The following is a 16,458-nucleotide window of genomic DNA, read 5'->3' as shown; positions in this document are numbered from 1 at the left end:
CACGAGGTCAAGGCACTGGCCCATGCTCCATTTCTGCACACATCCTGCCCTGCTCCTCGGAGGTTTCAATCCCATTCACGCGTTTTGTTTGCTTTTTAAAACAAAGAAAATGGGTGTTCCCAAATCCACAGATCATATTTTTGTGTTGGATGACTTTTTTCTCCTTTTTAGAGAACGAATATTCTGAGAATTTTTCTTCGCTTCGGCTCTTGTCTTTGCACCTCACGCCGGCATGCTGACAAGAGCCCAAATGTGTTCCCCCCACCCCACGCCCGTTGCTCCGTGAGCGGCGCGGCACGTGCATCTTTGCCGCATCTTCAGGAAACGAGCATCGGCATTCTGATATACGACTTCGCTGAGCAGGTTTACGTACACCAGCTTCCGAATAGGAAAATGTACCCCCGCACACACCCTGGGAACTAGTCAAGAGCCAATTACACTGCATCACAGACGCGTGCACACATGCAGTTGAACCCCAGGATATGCGGTATTCCAGGCCCGGGGAACAGAGCCAACAGTGAAGTTTCACCTGTTGGTTAAATAATCTTTACATGGGGCACTGAACAGTCAGTTAAGTGTCCCACTTCGGCTCAGGTCACGATCTCACGGTTCGTGACTTCGAGCCCCGCATCAGGCTCTATGCTGACAGCTGGAAGCCTGGAGCCCGCTTCGGATTCTGGGTCTCCCTCTCTCTCTGCTCCTCCCCTGCTCACACCATCTCTCTCTCTCTCTCTCTCTCTCTCTCTCAAAAATTAACATTAAAAAACTTTTTTAAAGTAATCTTTATCCTGTTTCCTTCATACAGAATAGATGATCCGGGGCCACTGAAGTCTATACTGATTATACTGATGGGAATCTGAAATCTCAGATGTTCGTGGAAACAAGAAGACATTCGTGGAGCACCCACAGCAACAAGCGTGTGGGTGTGCAGCCCCCAGGAGGTCACCACAGGGGATACCTCATCACCCACCGCTGTCCCCACCTGCACAAAGGGCTGCACAGCTGACTTCAGCGAAAATATTTATAAAGTACATTTGAAAAGGTCGTCTAGAGGGGACACCAGATGGGGAGACGGATGCATGTAGCTGGACGTTTGACTTCGTAGCACATTAGTTTATGGTAAACAATACAGTTTGTGACTTAAAATATTTTTTTATAAAGATACTTAGAAAATATAAATGTTAGAAATCCAAATACTTGAAAGTGAAGCAAAGGTAAAAATATGCCAATTACAACAGATTCGTGTCTCTGTTTTGTTTGGAAAATGCTGTAGTTGTATTTTTATTCTGCTAATAATTATGTCATCATAATTATGTCAAGGTTCACTGGTATTTTATTTTGCTTTTGAAAATCTTATAGCGTGCCGTTAGGGATTAGGTAATAACATCAACATTTTCAAGAAGTTTTACATCAAGTATTTACACAGGTACAGTGCTACCATTTTGGTTAGTCTAAAATAAATTTTGACTAAGTGAAAAAAACAGGAACAAAAACACCCTTCATGAAGATCTCTCTCAGCTTGTGTCCAAACTTTGCAGAAATGCTATCCATCCATCATGTATGTTTCTGCAAGTGCATGGATGTTCAATTCTTTATCCTCTCATCCGGCTAACTGCTCAACATGAAGCCACAAGCAAACTGGAACGCACATCACTGTTACATCACCTGCCAGGACAGGGTGACTGTCATGGCTACTCGGTCCCCCTCAGGCCGGTCGCTGCACAGCATCTGGCTTGAGCTCTGGAGCCATGTCAATTCCCACAGACTCGCACACTAACCGAATAAACACACCACAAAACCATGATTCTGGGGCTTGGTACTGCGGCTCCCACACGACCTCCTGGCCGCACGCTGGAAGACAGGTGAGAGGAAGGCACCAGTTTCACTAACGGCTCTGCTGAAGCAGAACCTGACCCCCCATCACCATTAGGAAAGCTGCAAAGTGTGAGGACGGTACATACGGAGCAGCGTCTCAACGCCCGGACGTCAGAGGCTCACGTGGAGACACCTGCTGGCCGGGCTCCAGGAGGTCCCTCAGAGAACCCCGCAGACAAGCATCACTGCATTTCACCCTCAGGCCACCGCCGTGTGGTGCACTCTGGATGTCCCAACAGGACAGAGGGGTCCACCAAGGCACTCGCGGAAGCACCCAGTGAGCGGCGCGGCCACGGCCCCAAGGCAGACCACACCCTGGTCTCCAACCGTCTAAGTGACACCTCTTCTAAGGTTGAGACGTCTTTCCTATGAAGCAATGGCAGGTGGCGAGCTTCTTTTCCTTCTGATATTCCTACTGAAATGGTTAATTAAGAACAGGCAACACTACAGTAGCCCTCCCCCCCCATCCTTTTTTTTCAACAGGCCCATGAAACCCAAATCCACGCTACTGACGAAGGGAGCCACGGAAAGACCAGGCGCAGGAGAGGTATGAGGTCAGACTATGTCAGATGTGGGGAAGTGGGGCCTAAGGGCCCAGGGCTCCACACACAGCTGAGCAGTGCCACCAGAGGCGGTCAGGAAGGGCAGGGCGGGTCAGGAAGAGTCAGACCAGATGCAGGAGGGGGCAAGAATCAGAGACACCCGCCAAACTCTACCCTGGACATCACAGGGCCAGTTGGTATCACTCTCTAAGAAACAGGATAAACCCACACGGACAACAAGCTGGAGGGCCACATCTGGTGTGGACACAGAGATGCCCTGGTGGGTGGGGGTGAGACACACGCTGCAGTCGGGGAAGGGGTCTCGCTGGACACTGGGTCCACTGGATGGTCATCGACACGTGCCAGAAAGCATGAGGCCACAGCACGGTGCGGGTGGACCCTCGGGAACCCACACACAACAGGAGTCAGGGAGGGGACACGGCACATGAGGCACACAGAACCAGGCTGGGGTCCAGGAAGCAAGGCAGGGGTTTGCCAGGGTGAGGAGAGCAGGGGGGGCTGAGGGTTGAGTGTTTCATGCCCCCGGGAGGTGAAAACCATTCATTAATTCATGGATGTCAACTGTGTCCTCAGCAGCCTTGAACAAAGGCCAACTGTGGCGGCCCAAATTCAACACGGGGTTAAGCTGTTGGACACATTACTAGAGACCATCTTCAGGAGACATGTGGGGCAACAGGGAGCTGGGAGGAGGTGGGGAAGACTGGAGCACAAATACAAAGCGAGGTCCACGAGAGCAAAGGGGCGGGTGTGCAGGGCCGCGGATGAGAACACAGCACAGACCAGCCTCGGACCGAGCGGAAAAGGGCCATGGCCGTGGGCCTGGCCGGGGGAACGGGCAGCGGGGGCAGCCCCGCATGGGGTGAAGGGCCTGTAAGTGGGGGCAGTAAAACCAGGAGAGCCTGGAAGACAGCAACGCATGTGTACGACACGTTCAGGAGGGAGGGTTACCTGCGGACACCTGCAGTCCAGTTCACACCGGGAACCGTGATTTTCAAATCCGTTTTACAGAGGTATTTTATGTGCAATAAAACCCATCAGCCTCAGGCAGACAGGTCACCGTGTTCTGAGGAAGGCAGACCTCAGTGCCGCCGCCACACAGTTGGAAAGAGAGCCCTTCCACAGCCCCATGGCCCCCGTGCCCTCACAGCCAGCCCCAGACAGCGACTGCCCTCTGCTTCCTCTCCGGGCGCCACTCTTTCTGGGCTCACACAGGAGTCTCAGAGAGCTCCTCAGTGTCTGGCATCTGCCATTTCGGTGAAGAGAAGTCTGCTCCTTCCCCACTCCCAGGCCTCCCTGTGTGACCCTTCCACCCACCATTCACCAGCCAACCGTGGGGTCGGTCTGAGGTCCCGTGGGTCACATGGCAGGTGCGTGCTCAAAGTTGTAAGAAGCTGCCCGGCCACATCCGGGTGGCCGCTTGGCTGTGCTCCCAGCAATCACCTGGCAGAGCAGTGGCCACAGTGGCGGTCCCACCGCCATTCCCTAATGACGCGGAGGGCCTCTGTGCACCTACTGGACGTTCCAGAAAATGCCTGTTCAAACGTGCCCCCATCTTTTCTGGCTGGGTTGTATCTTCTTACTGCGCTGTCCTTTACAAATTCTGGCCACGGGTTCCTTACCAGAGACACACTCTGTTCCTTTCCCTCAGCCACTTGCTTTTTATGCACTTCACTAAGAAATCCTTGCCTCAGTCCAGGTCACAAAGGTCTCCTCTTACGTTTCCTCTAGTGTTGATTTTTACTCTGGAGTTGATGTTTATATTCTCTTCACTTTTGCACAGGGATGTCCAGTTACTGAAAACACCAGCCCTTCCCCCTTCCGACCACGTGTCCAGGCCTCCACTGGGCTCTACTGCGCTCTGCTGACCCAGTGACTGGCCCGTGTCAGGACCACACCTCCTGGGTTAGCACAGCCTCACAGGGAGATGTGAAGCCCTCCAACTCTCTTGTCCCTTCTCAACACTCTTGTGGTTTATTCTAGGTCCTCTGCAGTTCCACGTGAATTTTAAGCTCAGTTTTCAATTTCTACAAAAACACAAGCTTGCTAGGATTCTGATAGGGAAGTAGTAAAATCTAAGTAAGTCTTTGAATCCATGAGCGCAGTGCTTATTTCCGTTTGTTTAGGTCCTTCCCCAGCCGCGACTGTACATTTTCACTGTCAGGTCAGGTGTGGTCTCAGCCAGGGACGGCGCCGCCCACGACTCCCATCGAGGGAGGAGGTGGACACGGAGCCGGAGGCAGGTGGAGCTGCCCAACCAGCTGGCGAGGGCCCACCGGGAGGTTCGGGCTCCCGGGGGAAGGGAGACACCGGCAGGTGAGTGGCGGGCCCCCGGAGGCCCAACAGCGAGTGTCAGCGCGTGAGAACACTACCAGCAGCAGGGGGTGGTAACAGAGGGAGGGGTAGTGAAGTTTAGGAGGGAAGACGGAGCTCTTCTGGGAGGAGACCCAGGGCAGCACTCTGGGCCCAGGAGGCAGAGGATGTGCGGCCAAGTTGTCTGGCTGCCCTTGTGCACTGAGCTCATAAGGGCTCTGCAAGGTAAAGAGGAAGATTGGCAAGGTCCCCCAAGGCTCCCCTAAATGACAGAAAGTGACTGAGTGGAGTCACTAGGAGCAGTGAAAGGTGGTATTGAGATGAATTGAATCTCAAAAGAATTATCAAAGAGCCACATCAAGAAAGTTTTTAAAAGCACAACCCACAGGATGGGAGAAAGTATTTGCAAATCATGTGTCCGATGACACCTGTGTACCCAGAATACAAAAGAAAAAAAAAAAGGGCACACACACACACACCCCTCTTACAACTCAATAATAAAAAGACAACCCAATTGAAAAATGGACTAAGGACTTGAATAGACATTTATCCAAAGAAGATAACCAAATGGTCAGGGAGCACAGGAAAAGATGTCCAACATCATTACTCATCAGAGAAATGCAAATCAAAACCACATCACACCCACTGGGACAGCTAAAAATAAAAGAGCCAATAACGAGCGTTGGTGAGGATTCGGGGAAATCAGAAACCTCACAGGCCGCTGGGAAGGGAGTGAACGGTGTAGCCACTAACAGAAAGCATCCTGGTCGCGTCTCGAGAAGCTGAGCACAGAGCTCTCACGTAACCAGCAATTCTGGCCCCCAGGCACACACCTGAGAGAAAGGGGAATCGGGTCCAAACAGACGTGTGCACACATGTTCAGAGCAAAGAACTCTGGGTTAAAGTCTATAGATAAAATTTAAGATAAAATGTTCCTGATGTGACCTGACAGGTCATCCTGGTGTCCAGAAGCCTCAGAGAGAGGTAACGTTGGTTGAAGGAAGGCAGGGTATTCGAATCAGAAAGGAGGGCACGCACAGGCTAACGTGGACAGAGTTCCACAAGAGGCGGAAGCAAGCCAGGGAGCTATGGGGGTGTTCCAAGCACCGCGCAGGAAGGGGGGCCTAGAGGACACCAGCACTACCCACTGACCACAATTGGGGTGTGGTGCTGAACACAGAACAGAGGCCCGTCCACGACGGGGGAGACCAACACGTGAGGGGGGTCTGGGGACAGGAAAGGCCAGCACACACTTGCAAAGGGGCTCAACCAAACAGGTGGACAAGGGGCTCCGTGGCAGAGACACCCGTGGGTCAGAACAACTGATGGGGATAAAAACACCAAATGCGTGAAAATTAACATGAAGTTTAGGAACACAAAAACCATTAAAATAATGGTCCGACCTAAAAACATTTTTAAAACTAAAACAACTAAGTGCTTACTCAAAATAAAACTTCCACCACTTACTAGGACTCAAAATCATACAGCAGTAACAACTCAAAAAGCACATTAAAGAAAGACAGCCCACTCAGCACATGCTTATGGCCAGGGGATACTCCCGCCAGGGCTGACTAACCCGGGCTCCAAAGGCCCCATCCCTGGTTCTGGAATTTTCCATCATATAACATGGCCTCCTACTGTCCTGAACACAAATGAAATATTCTTTACTGACAAATCAAATCTGAGAAACATGATGCCACCTTCCCAGCACCTCTTCTATGGAAACGAAAGATCTGAAAAGGATCCTGCCTAGCTGCTTCACCTCCGCTTTTCTACTGCCCTTGGGAGATTCCAGGTTCTGAGTATGTCCACCACTGCCCTCTCACTGCGGGGAACACAACCCTGATCATCAACACGGCACACAGAGCTCTGCTCCCCTCCCAGCCCGCTGTCTGCAGCTATCACCCTGCAACCGGGTCGTCTGCGCTATGCTGCACCCACAGGCCCACCCCGGGCGTGCTCGCCTAACAACCGGAGCTGTGGACGGGGAGGTCGCAGGGGGAAGGGGAAGACTGTGGTGCTCCACGGCAAGGGGTGCTCCGGGCTCACTAGGCAGCGGGTTCATGTAATGCCCACCCTCTGTGAAGAGCAATCTGGAGGGGATGACCTTGGTGAAATGCTACAGAGCAGGACAAGGAAGGGCAACAAGTGCACTTGGCGACATGAATCAGATGCCTGTGAGAGCTGTGTATACCACAGACTGCTAAAAATCAGGAGAAAGGGTTACACACAACAACTAACCAAATTCTCAAGTCACCTAGTTACTTTCACGAGTGGGAGTAAGCATACAGGATACGGACAGCGGGATCCAGCAGCGATGTTCGTGAGAAAGGAGACCATCGCATCCCACTTCCCAACATGTGTCGCGGGGCCTAAATGACATCGCAGCACACAGATGTTGTGTGTGTAAAGGACTAACACAAAAAAGCTCTGCGATATGTGAACTCAAAGCAGATGTGCTTGCATTTTAGAATGTGACTTTAAAATGCCTACAACTTATCAAGTCCTTGAAAACTTAACTGCGGCTTGCTTCTCCATCACACCACAAAACCCCCAGCTGATACTCAAAATACACATGATGATAATGCATAAAACCTGACTGGATCCTGACTAAACGAAAACAACAAACAACGCCACAAATGCCTTACAGGAACAGTGGAAAAATTTGAGTATGAACTTAATCCTAAGTGATTAGGGAATTCCTGTTCATGCAGTTGACATGATAATAGTAAGAGAAGTAAGAAAGAGATTGGCCTCGGGGTATCTGGGTGGCTCAGTTAAGCGACTGACTTGGTTTCGGACCAGGTCAGGATCTCACAGTTCAGGTGCTCGAGCCCCACGTTGGGCTCTGCACTACTGACAGCACGAAGCCTGCTGGGGATTCTCTCTCTCTCCCTCTCTCTCTGTCTCTCCCCAACTCACACTTTCTCACTTTCTTTCAAAATAAATAAATAAACTTTAAGATACATTAGCCTTAATTTTAGGTAATTATGATATAAACTGAAGTTTTCACAGGTGAAGTGGCAGGGTATCTGCAACTTCCAAATAGTGGAGTTAAAAAGCAAAGACAGATGTAAATCTACTTCTTGGCGAAATGTTAACTGTAGAACCAATTAGATACATGGATGGACGTTGTCCATCTCAATTTTTTACATACTTAACATTTTTCTTAACACAAAATTAGGAAAGACACACTCTAATGATGTTAGTGACCTGCCAGCAGACTGAGCTGGTTCCCCAATAACCCCACAAACAGTGCTGCCGTCTAACCTCTGACACGTGACCAAGGCCAGCTCGGCCGAGATGCACACATGGTCTGGGGTCCCGGGAGCCTCTCCGCCGCTATCCACAACTGCACGAACCTTGTATTAAGCCAGGCTTCCCTTCGTCTCCACTTACAAAAGCTCCTGTTCGGCAAACCTGAGGAGCACAACACCTAACGCAAGTGCACCTGCCTGCAGGCCATACATCAGCAGTGGGGCCACCCGGACCACAGACCGCAGCACTTCATCCATGAGGACACGGGAAGAGCACTGCGGCCAACAGCAGGAGAAAGCTACTCTCCTTCAAGCACAGAAAAAGCAAGGAAAACAAGTAATTTCTAACAAGAGGAGAAAAACGGACTTTCAGACGGAAGGTGAAAACCCGGGGCCCGAGAACTGTTAGCACAACGAAGAGCGGGGTCCAGGCGGCAAGGAGTCGGAGCAAAGAGGCAATAAAGAGTTTCCCTTGAATGATCAGGTTTCTCCAAAGTTCACTCCAAGTTAAATCACAAAAAGCAATTTGAACCTAAACACGGATGGAGACAGTTTGTGAAGGGAAGGTAATTCTGACAGGAGGCAGAATTTCAAGGGAGCTGTGCCTCCGGGAAGCATGGCAAGTAGCCCCCTTCACTGCAGGAGCCGAGGCCCAGGCTGCCCAGCAGACCTCCCATCGGCACCTGACAGATGGCAGCTGTGGTCACGGTGCCGATCCGCCAGGAAAGGGGACTCTGAGTCCACGTTAGACTCCAACTTCCCACGTTAGAGAAGCGGGAAGCACAGCTTTCCCACGCTCATCACGGTCGCAACAGGAAGGCGAGAGAGAGAAAAAAGACGAAGCATTCAAAACCAGTACAAAGGGAACACTTCTCTGATGAACTTGGTTGGGTCTCTTCCATCACTCAGAAAACATTAAAGCCTTAATTAGACTTTTACAATTTTAGATTATAGAGTTATGAAATTTATCAAAATGTGCTAAGATATGATCCAAGTAACAGGCAACTGTATCACCTGTTGAAAATATTAATGTTTGTAAAACAATATTAAAAACCTATAGCTAAAAGATCTCCACCTACCTAGGAACACAGTGTGAATTCCTCCAAGAGAATTTTTAAGGTCATTCACAAATTTCCCTAAAGTGTAGGGTTGGGAACAAGATAAGGGAGGCTGTGTGTGTGTGTGTGTTCTAAGGCGGTGCGGACCCGGAAGGGAGGGGATGGGTGCGATCCTAGCTGTGCAGCTGTTTCCTTCAACGATAAAGGAATGTCATTCACATATTAAAATTACAGCAAACTCAAAAGCTGATGACCACCCATGTTGGAGAAGAAATGAACTTGTACCTTAAGTGAGGCTAGAGGATGCTCTGGGCCAAGCAAGCTCCAGTGGAAGGAAGCCAGGTCTTCATCAGGTAGAATGTGATTCCCTGCAACACAGACACGGCACAGTGAGGAACACGGCGTCAGCGACACGGGGCAAGCCGGCAACACCACACGCATCATCATCTGCAGATACCTCTGCAGCTTCACTTCAGACTTTGCGAGGACTTCGCAAGACTGCCTCCTTCGACACGTCACGTAAAACTTCCACAGAAAAACTGAAAATGCTTCTTCATCTTTTACTAGAGAACCACACACAGCAGGCAGATCTCTTGCAGCTGCCGCATGATGTGGACAGGACAGTTCCCACAGCATTCGAGGTGAACAAACTGTACAGAGCCTGAGCCGCTTGGCCGCCAGGTACTCAGGTCGGTCTGACATTGCGGGGGTTAACGGATACAGCTTTCATCTGCTCGTGAGACCCCAGGCTTCAAACCACACTCTGTCACCTGGGCTCCACAGCAGAGGCAGAGTGCACAGTTACAAAATCGTTCTGAGCTAGGTTAATGATTTGTGCCACCTCCTCTGGTCACTTCCACCACCACCCGCAAACAGATGACGGAGCACAGCCCACCCTACCACCAGGAATGCCACTCGGCTGGGTGCCCTATCACCAGGGCTATGTCAAAAACAAGAATCGCATCCAGCTGAGAAACCACATTTTTGGGGAACACTCTCCCTTCACTGTAGTTCTCGAATGCCAGCATACCAACATCATTAGTATGTTACTTCTCTCGGTGATATTTAAAAGTGGTAACTTCCTAAATAATTCTGTGATTTTTTAGATCATGATTTAGTCCCCTCCACACGGAGAAGCCAGATTCATTAACTGGCTGCTAACGGAAAGCAAAACAAGGTGAGTTCTTAATTAATTAACCTTAATATTCTAAACATACAAGTATACAATCCAGGAGTCCTGAGGAGCAGAGTTAAGTCCTACTGTCCTGCTGAGCTTTGCACTGCTTTCCTGTGCTCACACCTGCACAGAACTTTACTGTGAAGTAGGACATGTCTTGGATTTTTGTGAAGCTTCTATTTGAAAAAAAATATGAAGTCAATTCCAACATCAGTAACAGTCTGTTAAAATCTGGGTCACATACTTAATTGAATATTCTACCCAACCTCTACAACAAAACAACTCCTATAGCTGCTCTTCCTGTTACAACAAGGGAAAGGAAATATCCTTTCTCAGTTGAGAACACTGAAACCTTTACACCAAACCTAAACTAAAAATGTTTACCCAATTAAGAGTTTACCTGTTGGGAATGCAAGCTGGTGCAGCCACTCTGGAAACAGGATGGAGGTTCCTCAAAAAACTAAAAATAGAACTACCCTACGACCCAGCAATTGCACTGCTAGGCATTTACCCACGGGATACAGGTGTGCTGTATTGAAGGGACACATGCAACATGTTTATAGCAGCACTATCAACAACAGCCAAAGTATGGAAAGAGCCCAAATGCCCATCGATGCATGAATGGATAAAGAAGATGTGGTGTGTGTATATATATATACACACACACATACATACACACACACACAATGCAGTATTACTCAGCAATCAAAAAGAATGAAACCTTGCCACTTGCAACTACGTGGATGGAACTGGAGGGTATTATGCTAAGTGAAATTAGTGAGTCAGAGAAAGACAAAAATCATATGACTTCACTCATATGAGGACTTTAAGAGACAAAACAGATGAAGAGAAGGGAAGGGAAACAAAAATAATATAAAAACAGGGAGGGGGACAAAACAGAACAGACTCATAAATATGGAGAACAAACTGAGGGTTACTGGAGGGGTTGTGGAAGGGGGGGATGGGCTAAATGGGTCAGGGGCACTAAGGAATCTACTCCTGAAATCATTGTTGCACTATATGCTAACTAACTTGGATGTAAATTTTAAAAAATAAAAAATAAAATTAAAAAAAAAAAGAACTTACCTATAACTTGTCTAAATTTTTTTAACTTATCTAAATTTTTATAGAAACTCCAAGCCCTAAATTCATTATTAGATTATTCAAAATGTTAACTATTGCTTTTCATTTATTTTAAAATTTCACATAATAATTTAGCTAGAAGAATACAGAGCTTAAATTATCTCCACAAAAATATATTCAACGTTTCTTAAATATAATAAATGAATACCTTCCCATATTGCAAATTAGCTAAGGGATTCAATATTCTGGAAGCATACAATTTTCCAACTCATTTAAGTTCAATTAATATGCCGCAGTCATTTTGTATAATATTTAATATAAAGTTTTTCATAATATCCCCATCTACATAATCACTTTTAACATCAGAGAAATACCTTTTGCATTATAATATTTGAAAATATGAAACTATACTTAGAAAATTAGTTTTAATTCTCCAAAATCCCAAGTCAGAAATGGACAGAAAATACCAAGTACTGAACAGCATATATTTGAGATTAGATTCAAACAAGGACAATTTTCAAAATCAGAATTTTTGACTAATGTGGTTACACACAGTTTGAAATGCTACTCCAAATAATACATGAAAAACTGTGGCTCCTTCAGTGTAATTTTTAATTATGTAAAACCTTTTGGAATGTTTATAAATGTTCTGATACATAGAAATCTAAAAACAGCCCACAGTATAATTGCCGTTTTACACACTCCAGAGGAAACAGAATGCAGAGAACACAGAATGCACAGGAAGATCCCACTAATCTGGAGACCACGTAGCGTTCACACACAACCACTTGTGTGTCCCAAGCGGCCCCCTACCTGCCACTGTGGCCCACAGGCCACAGTCACAGGAGGGCCTTGCTCGGAGCACACCCACCCACATCGTGATCATGATTCTTAGAAAAGCAGCCTCTAGAGCTGGGTATTCAAGCAGCTGTAGATATGCACGCTGTACCAGACCAGGATGGACAGAAAAGAAAGAAAAAAACTGCAAACTGCAAACAAAAGTGACAGAGAATATAATACCTATCGGAAAGTCATTTTTACAGGAACAAATGTATCAAATTTTAATCAAAACAAGAGTTCGTCTTTTCTAGGCATCCAGCATGAAGCATTCCTCCAAGGAAGTTTTTAAAGATATTTATACATCTACTTGAAATGTAGGTGTTAGAAACAAGGCAAGATAGCTTATGTCTGTTGTTTCCCTTTCAAAGCAGTAAGCGTCCCCAACATGCAGGAAAGCGACAGCGCTAACTGCACAACGTATTTTCTTCGGAAACAAACATAATTTGTGCCAAAGGGTTAAATGTCTAATTTCCATAGTGAGAATGTGCTTAACATTGGTGATTTTAAAATGTCACTTTCCCCAAAGTATCAGTGAATTTATTCCCAAAATTAGTTGTTCAGCCTGAACAGAACACATAAACAAATATGTATGAACAAAAGAAGCACATTATCAATTGCACCAAAAAATAATACTGAGTAAGGAATACTACTGAGGAGGGGCACATTCCCTGGTTAAGTATAATCCACAACATTCCAACACTGACTTTTTTTTTTTAAATACCAGTGTGTTCCTAGTGTAGAACCCTATCAAATGAAGCAGTTTTCACACTGCCCACCTACCTAACAGAGCGGCAAAGATAGGGAAACGGTTTGGGTTCAGGTCCAGCTGCTTGGCGACCTCATGCATCAGATACTGGCTCGTGGTGAGACTTTTCCCGTTCCGGCTCAGTTTGAGGGCATGGGCACTGAAATAGTAGGGGATGTTGCACAGCGCGTAATCGGAGTCATAGGCGACCAAGCCGTGGAAGCCGTTTTCTCGACAGAAACCGATCACTTCCTGGTGATGGTCCTCAATGCTCTGAGCCACCTGTGCAAGAGAGAAGAGCACGCGGTCAGATCCGCCCCGCTGCAGCACCCACACAGACTCCCCTGTGCAAAATCTGCAAATCCCAGACACAGAAACACCCAAAAGGGCCAAAGAGTCAAAAAACCACAATAAAGGGCACGGCACGTGGCGCACATGAGAAATCTCTGTGGGAACCATCTCCTGGTCGGTAACCAAAATCCCAGCTAGCCAGCAAATTAATTTTCCGTTTCAAAGATCACCTGCTTCAAAATACACAATGCCAGTTGATTCCCTTTACAGTATTATGAAGGAAAACAGAAAGAGCAAAAAGGGACAGAAGAAGAAAATAAAGAAGTGTCAAAGCAAGAGACAGCGAGAAGCCAGCCACCCTGGGGAAACCAAATAATTTCTTCCAAGTAGGAATAAGTCAAATAGGTCAGAAGGATTGGTCTTTTACACAGAAGCCACATGTTACCCACCACCTACCAATCCACTAGTTATTTACACCCTAAAGCACTTGGCACATGGGGATAGTAGTAAGGGTGAGCATTTACCCCAAACATCACTGTAATGTGGTTACCCCGTGCAAAGGACCAGAGCTGGCAGTGCAGCCCCAGCACAGGACCGCCATGGGAACCAGGGCTAACCTCATTGCCTGCTCAGTGATGAAAACCACAAGCCATGGCTTCTTTCCTTGTACTGGCTCTCTCATTGTGAGTGGTCTGCCCCCCGTATCTCCGGGTCGGCAGCATGCTAAGGGAAGGGCAGTGGCAGTACCGGGAGAAAAGTAAAAGGCTCTGCAAATCTCTCTGCTCCCAAAAACATACCAAAAGGCATTGAAAACCACCTTCCTAAAATATATGAAGTCAAAGACAATCAATTCTCCTGTTTCCCAAACTGATTTAACCAACTGAAATCTGGCAGGGTTTTTTGTTTGTTTGTTTCTACAATAGTTAAGGTATTTGAGAAAACAGAATTTTAGGAACGCCTGGGTAGCTCAGTCAGTTAGGCGTCTGACTCTTGATTTCAGCTCAGGTCATGATCTCACAGTTTATGAGTTTGGGCCCCATATCTGGCTTTGTGCCAACAGCATGGAGCCTGCTTAGGATTCTCTCCCTCTCTCTCTCTCTCTCTCTCTCTCTCTCTCTCTCTCTCACCCTCCCATGCTTGTGCTCACTCACTCTCACACTCTCTCTCAAAACAAATAAATAAACTTAAAAAAAAAAAACTACTTTAAAAATGTAAAAAAAAAAAAAAGAAAGAAAGAAAATAGAATTTTAAACTAAATCCCATGATACAGCTAACAACGGAAAATTAACTCCCCAAAGAGCCCTAAAGGTGAAAAACATAAATGTAAATTTACTTAAACATAAATTTCTAGAACTATACTGTCCAATGAGTGGCTATACTGAATTAAAATTAAAACTAGATTACCTGCAAACAGTGAGTGCTCACTGGTCACCTGCTGGGTAGGACCATACAATCTCTCCCATCTCTCACCAAATTTCACAGGACAAGTAGTCACATATTTTGTTGGAAAGTTAGTTATAATGAAATCTCACTCAGAAGCAAGGCATATTGAAAGGAAATATGCATAAAGGAAAAGTAACTTCCTGCATTCTCTTGATAAATATTTTGATAAAAATGTTTTACCTCACAAGAAAAATATAACATACAGTCAATTCACTTGTAGGTCTTAGAAGAACGCAGTTTTGTCCCTTCATCTAACAACAAGGTCTTAGAAGAACGCAGTTTCGTCCCTTCACTAACATGGAAAAGTACAGTTTTAAAAAGTTCTGACATCAGGCCAGCTCCACATCTCCCAGCCCAAGCCTCCAACCCCCATCACTTCAGGACGTAGAACTTTCTAATGACAGCAATGTCCTAAAGTACTTCTAAACCACCAGCAACCCCCGGCTGTCATCCAGGCATCCTTCATCATAAATCTTCACAATCTGCCCGGAAGCCCCAAAATGAGAGGAGATTGTGAGTGGCCACCCCTCGCCCCCCACCCCTCCGAGGAGGTGAAGAGGCAGCGTGGCTGCCTGCTCCAGAGCCGGGCACCCTGTGGACAGGGCACAGAATTACGTGCAGGAGCCGCACACCGTACACTCAATATTGAGTGTCCCGGGAGGGAGTTGATGAAACCGCTCTCCCGGGACACTGAGGCAGGGGCAGTGCTCCTGAGTACCCACAGGCCGGTCACAGCCCCCCCGGGAAGGGCAGCAGGGCCAGCCCTGTGCCATCGCCCACACGGGCCCTCCAGGGGGAAGAGCAGGTGCACTGACCGAGGTGAGCACGGGAGACCATGGGAGTAAAACTCAGAGGAAACAACCTGCATTTTTCCGGAGCCATAAAACGTTCGCACTACTTGACCCAGTAACCTTACTCCATGAAAGGGAGCCTAAGAAACCAGTGCACTGGTAACAAGCGTGGGGAGCATAACACGGGTCCAAGGAACAGGCTTCCTCAGGAGAAAGGGACTGAACATCCATGAGCCAGGTCAACAGGGCAGCCCACTGTGCTGGAGGCAAACGTGGGGAAGGCTTCCCACAAGCAAACCGTTCAGAATCAAGCCCCTGTGCAGAGCCACGCAGAGCTGCTTCCGTAGGAAAGCACTGAAGGGAGAAAGCAAATGCCACCAGTTCTGTCGGGATGGTGCAATTATGCTTAATGAAAACTTCCTTAAAAGAAAAAAATTAATAGGCGCCTAGGTGGCTCAGTTGGTTAGGTATCCGACTTCGGCTCAGGTCACGATCCGGCAGTTCATGGGTTCGAGCCCCGCGTCGGGCTCTGTGCTGACAGCTCAGAGCCTAGAGCCTACTTTGGATTCTGTGTCTCCTTCTTTCTCCGTCCCTCCCCTGCTCACACCCTCTCTCTCTCAAAAATAAACATCTTTTTTCTAATTTAATAAATAAATAGCTAGCAAAGAGGATGGCTGGGTAGACAGAGACAATTTACATGCCACTCATTCATGTAAGGAGTGCATATGTTTGTATTAGTGACGTCCTTGCTCACCCCTGAGCCTGCCAGTAAGTGTGTATATTTCAATGGCCAAAAAACTGGTCAACTTGGGGCACCTGGGTGGCTCATCAATTGGTTGAGCATCCAAGTCTCGGTTTTGGTTCCAGTCATGATCTCACGGTTCATACCGTGCTGCTAGCACAAAGCCTGTTTGGAATTCTCTCTCTCCCTCTCTCTCTGCCCCTCCCCTGCTCAAGTGCGCGCATGAGTGCTCTCTCTCTCTCTAGCTCTCTCAAAATAAAAAGTTATAAAAAAGGCAAAGTGA

General features: G+C 47.4%; 1 protein-coding gene across 2 annotated transcripts in view; it reads right to left on the bottom strand.

Annotated features, from left to right (window-relative positions):
* Positions 1 to 16,458, bottom strand: part of FAM120A (family with sequence similarity 120A) — a 95,296-nt gene that overhangs the window by 64,844 nt on the left and 13,994 nt on the right. For both annotated transcript variants that reach the window (XM_042912308.1, XM_042912309.1), the window contains exons 2-3: positions 12,944 to 13,190; positions 9,349 to 9,431 (exon numbers count right to left, since the gene is read on the bottom strand). In XM_042912308.1, the coding sequence (XP_042768242.1) occupies positions 9,349 to 9,431; positions 12,944 to 13,190 (330 nt within the window). The remainder of the gene's footprint in view (positions 1 to 9,348; positions 9,432 to 12,943; positions 13,191 to 16,458) is intronic.

The sequence above is a fragment of the Panthera leo genome, chromosome D4, assembly GCF_018350215.1.
Source record: "Panthera leo isolate Ple1 chromosome D4, P.leo_Ple1_pat1.1, whole genome shotgun sequence".
Lineage (NCBI taxonomy): Eukaryota > Metazoa > Chordata > Mammalia > Carnivora > Felidae > Panthera > Panthera leo.
Note: the sequence above shows the minus strand (reverse complement) of the source record. Positions and strands in the feature narration are given on the sequence as shown.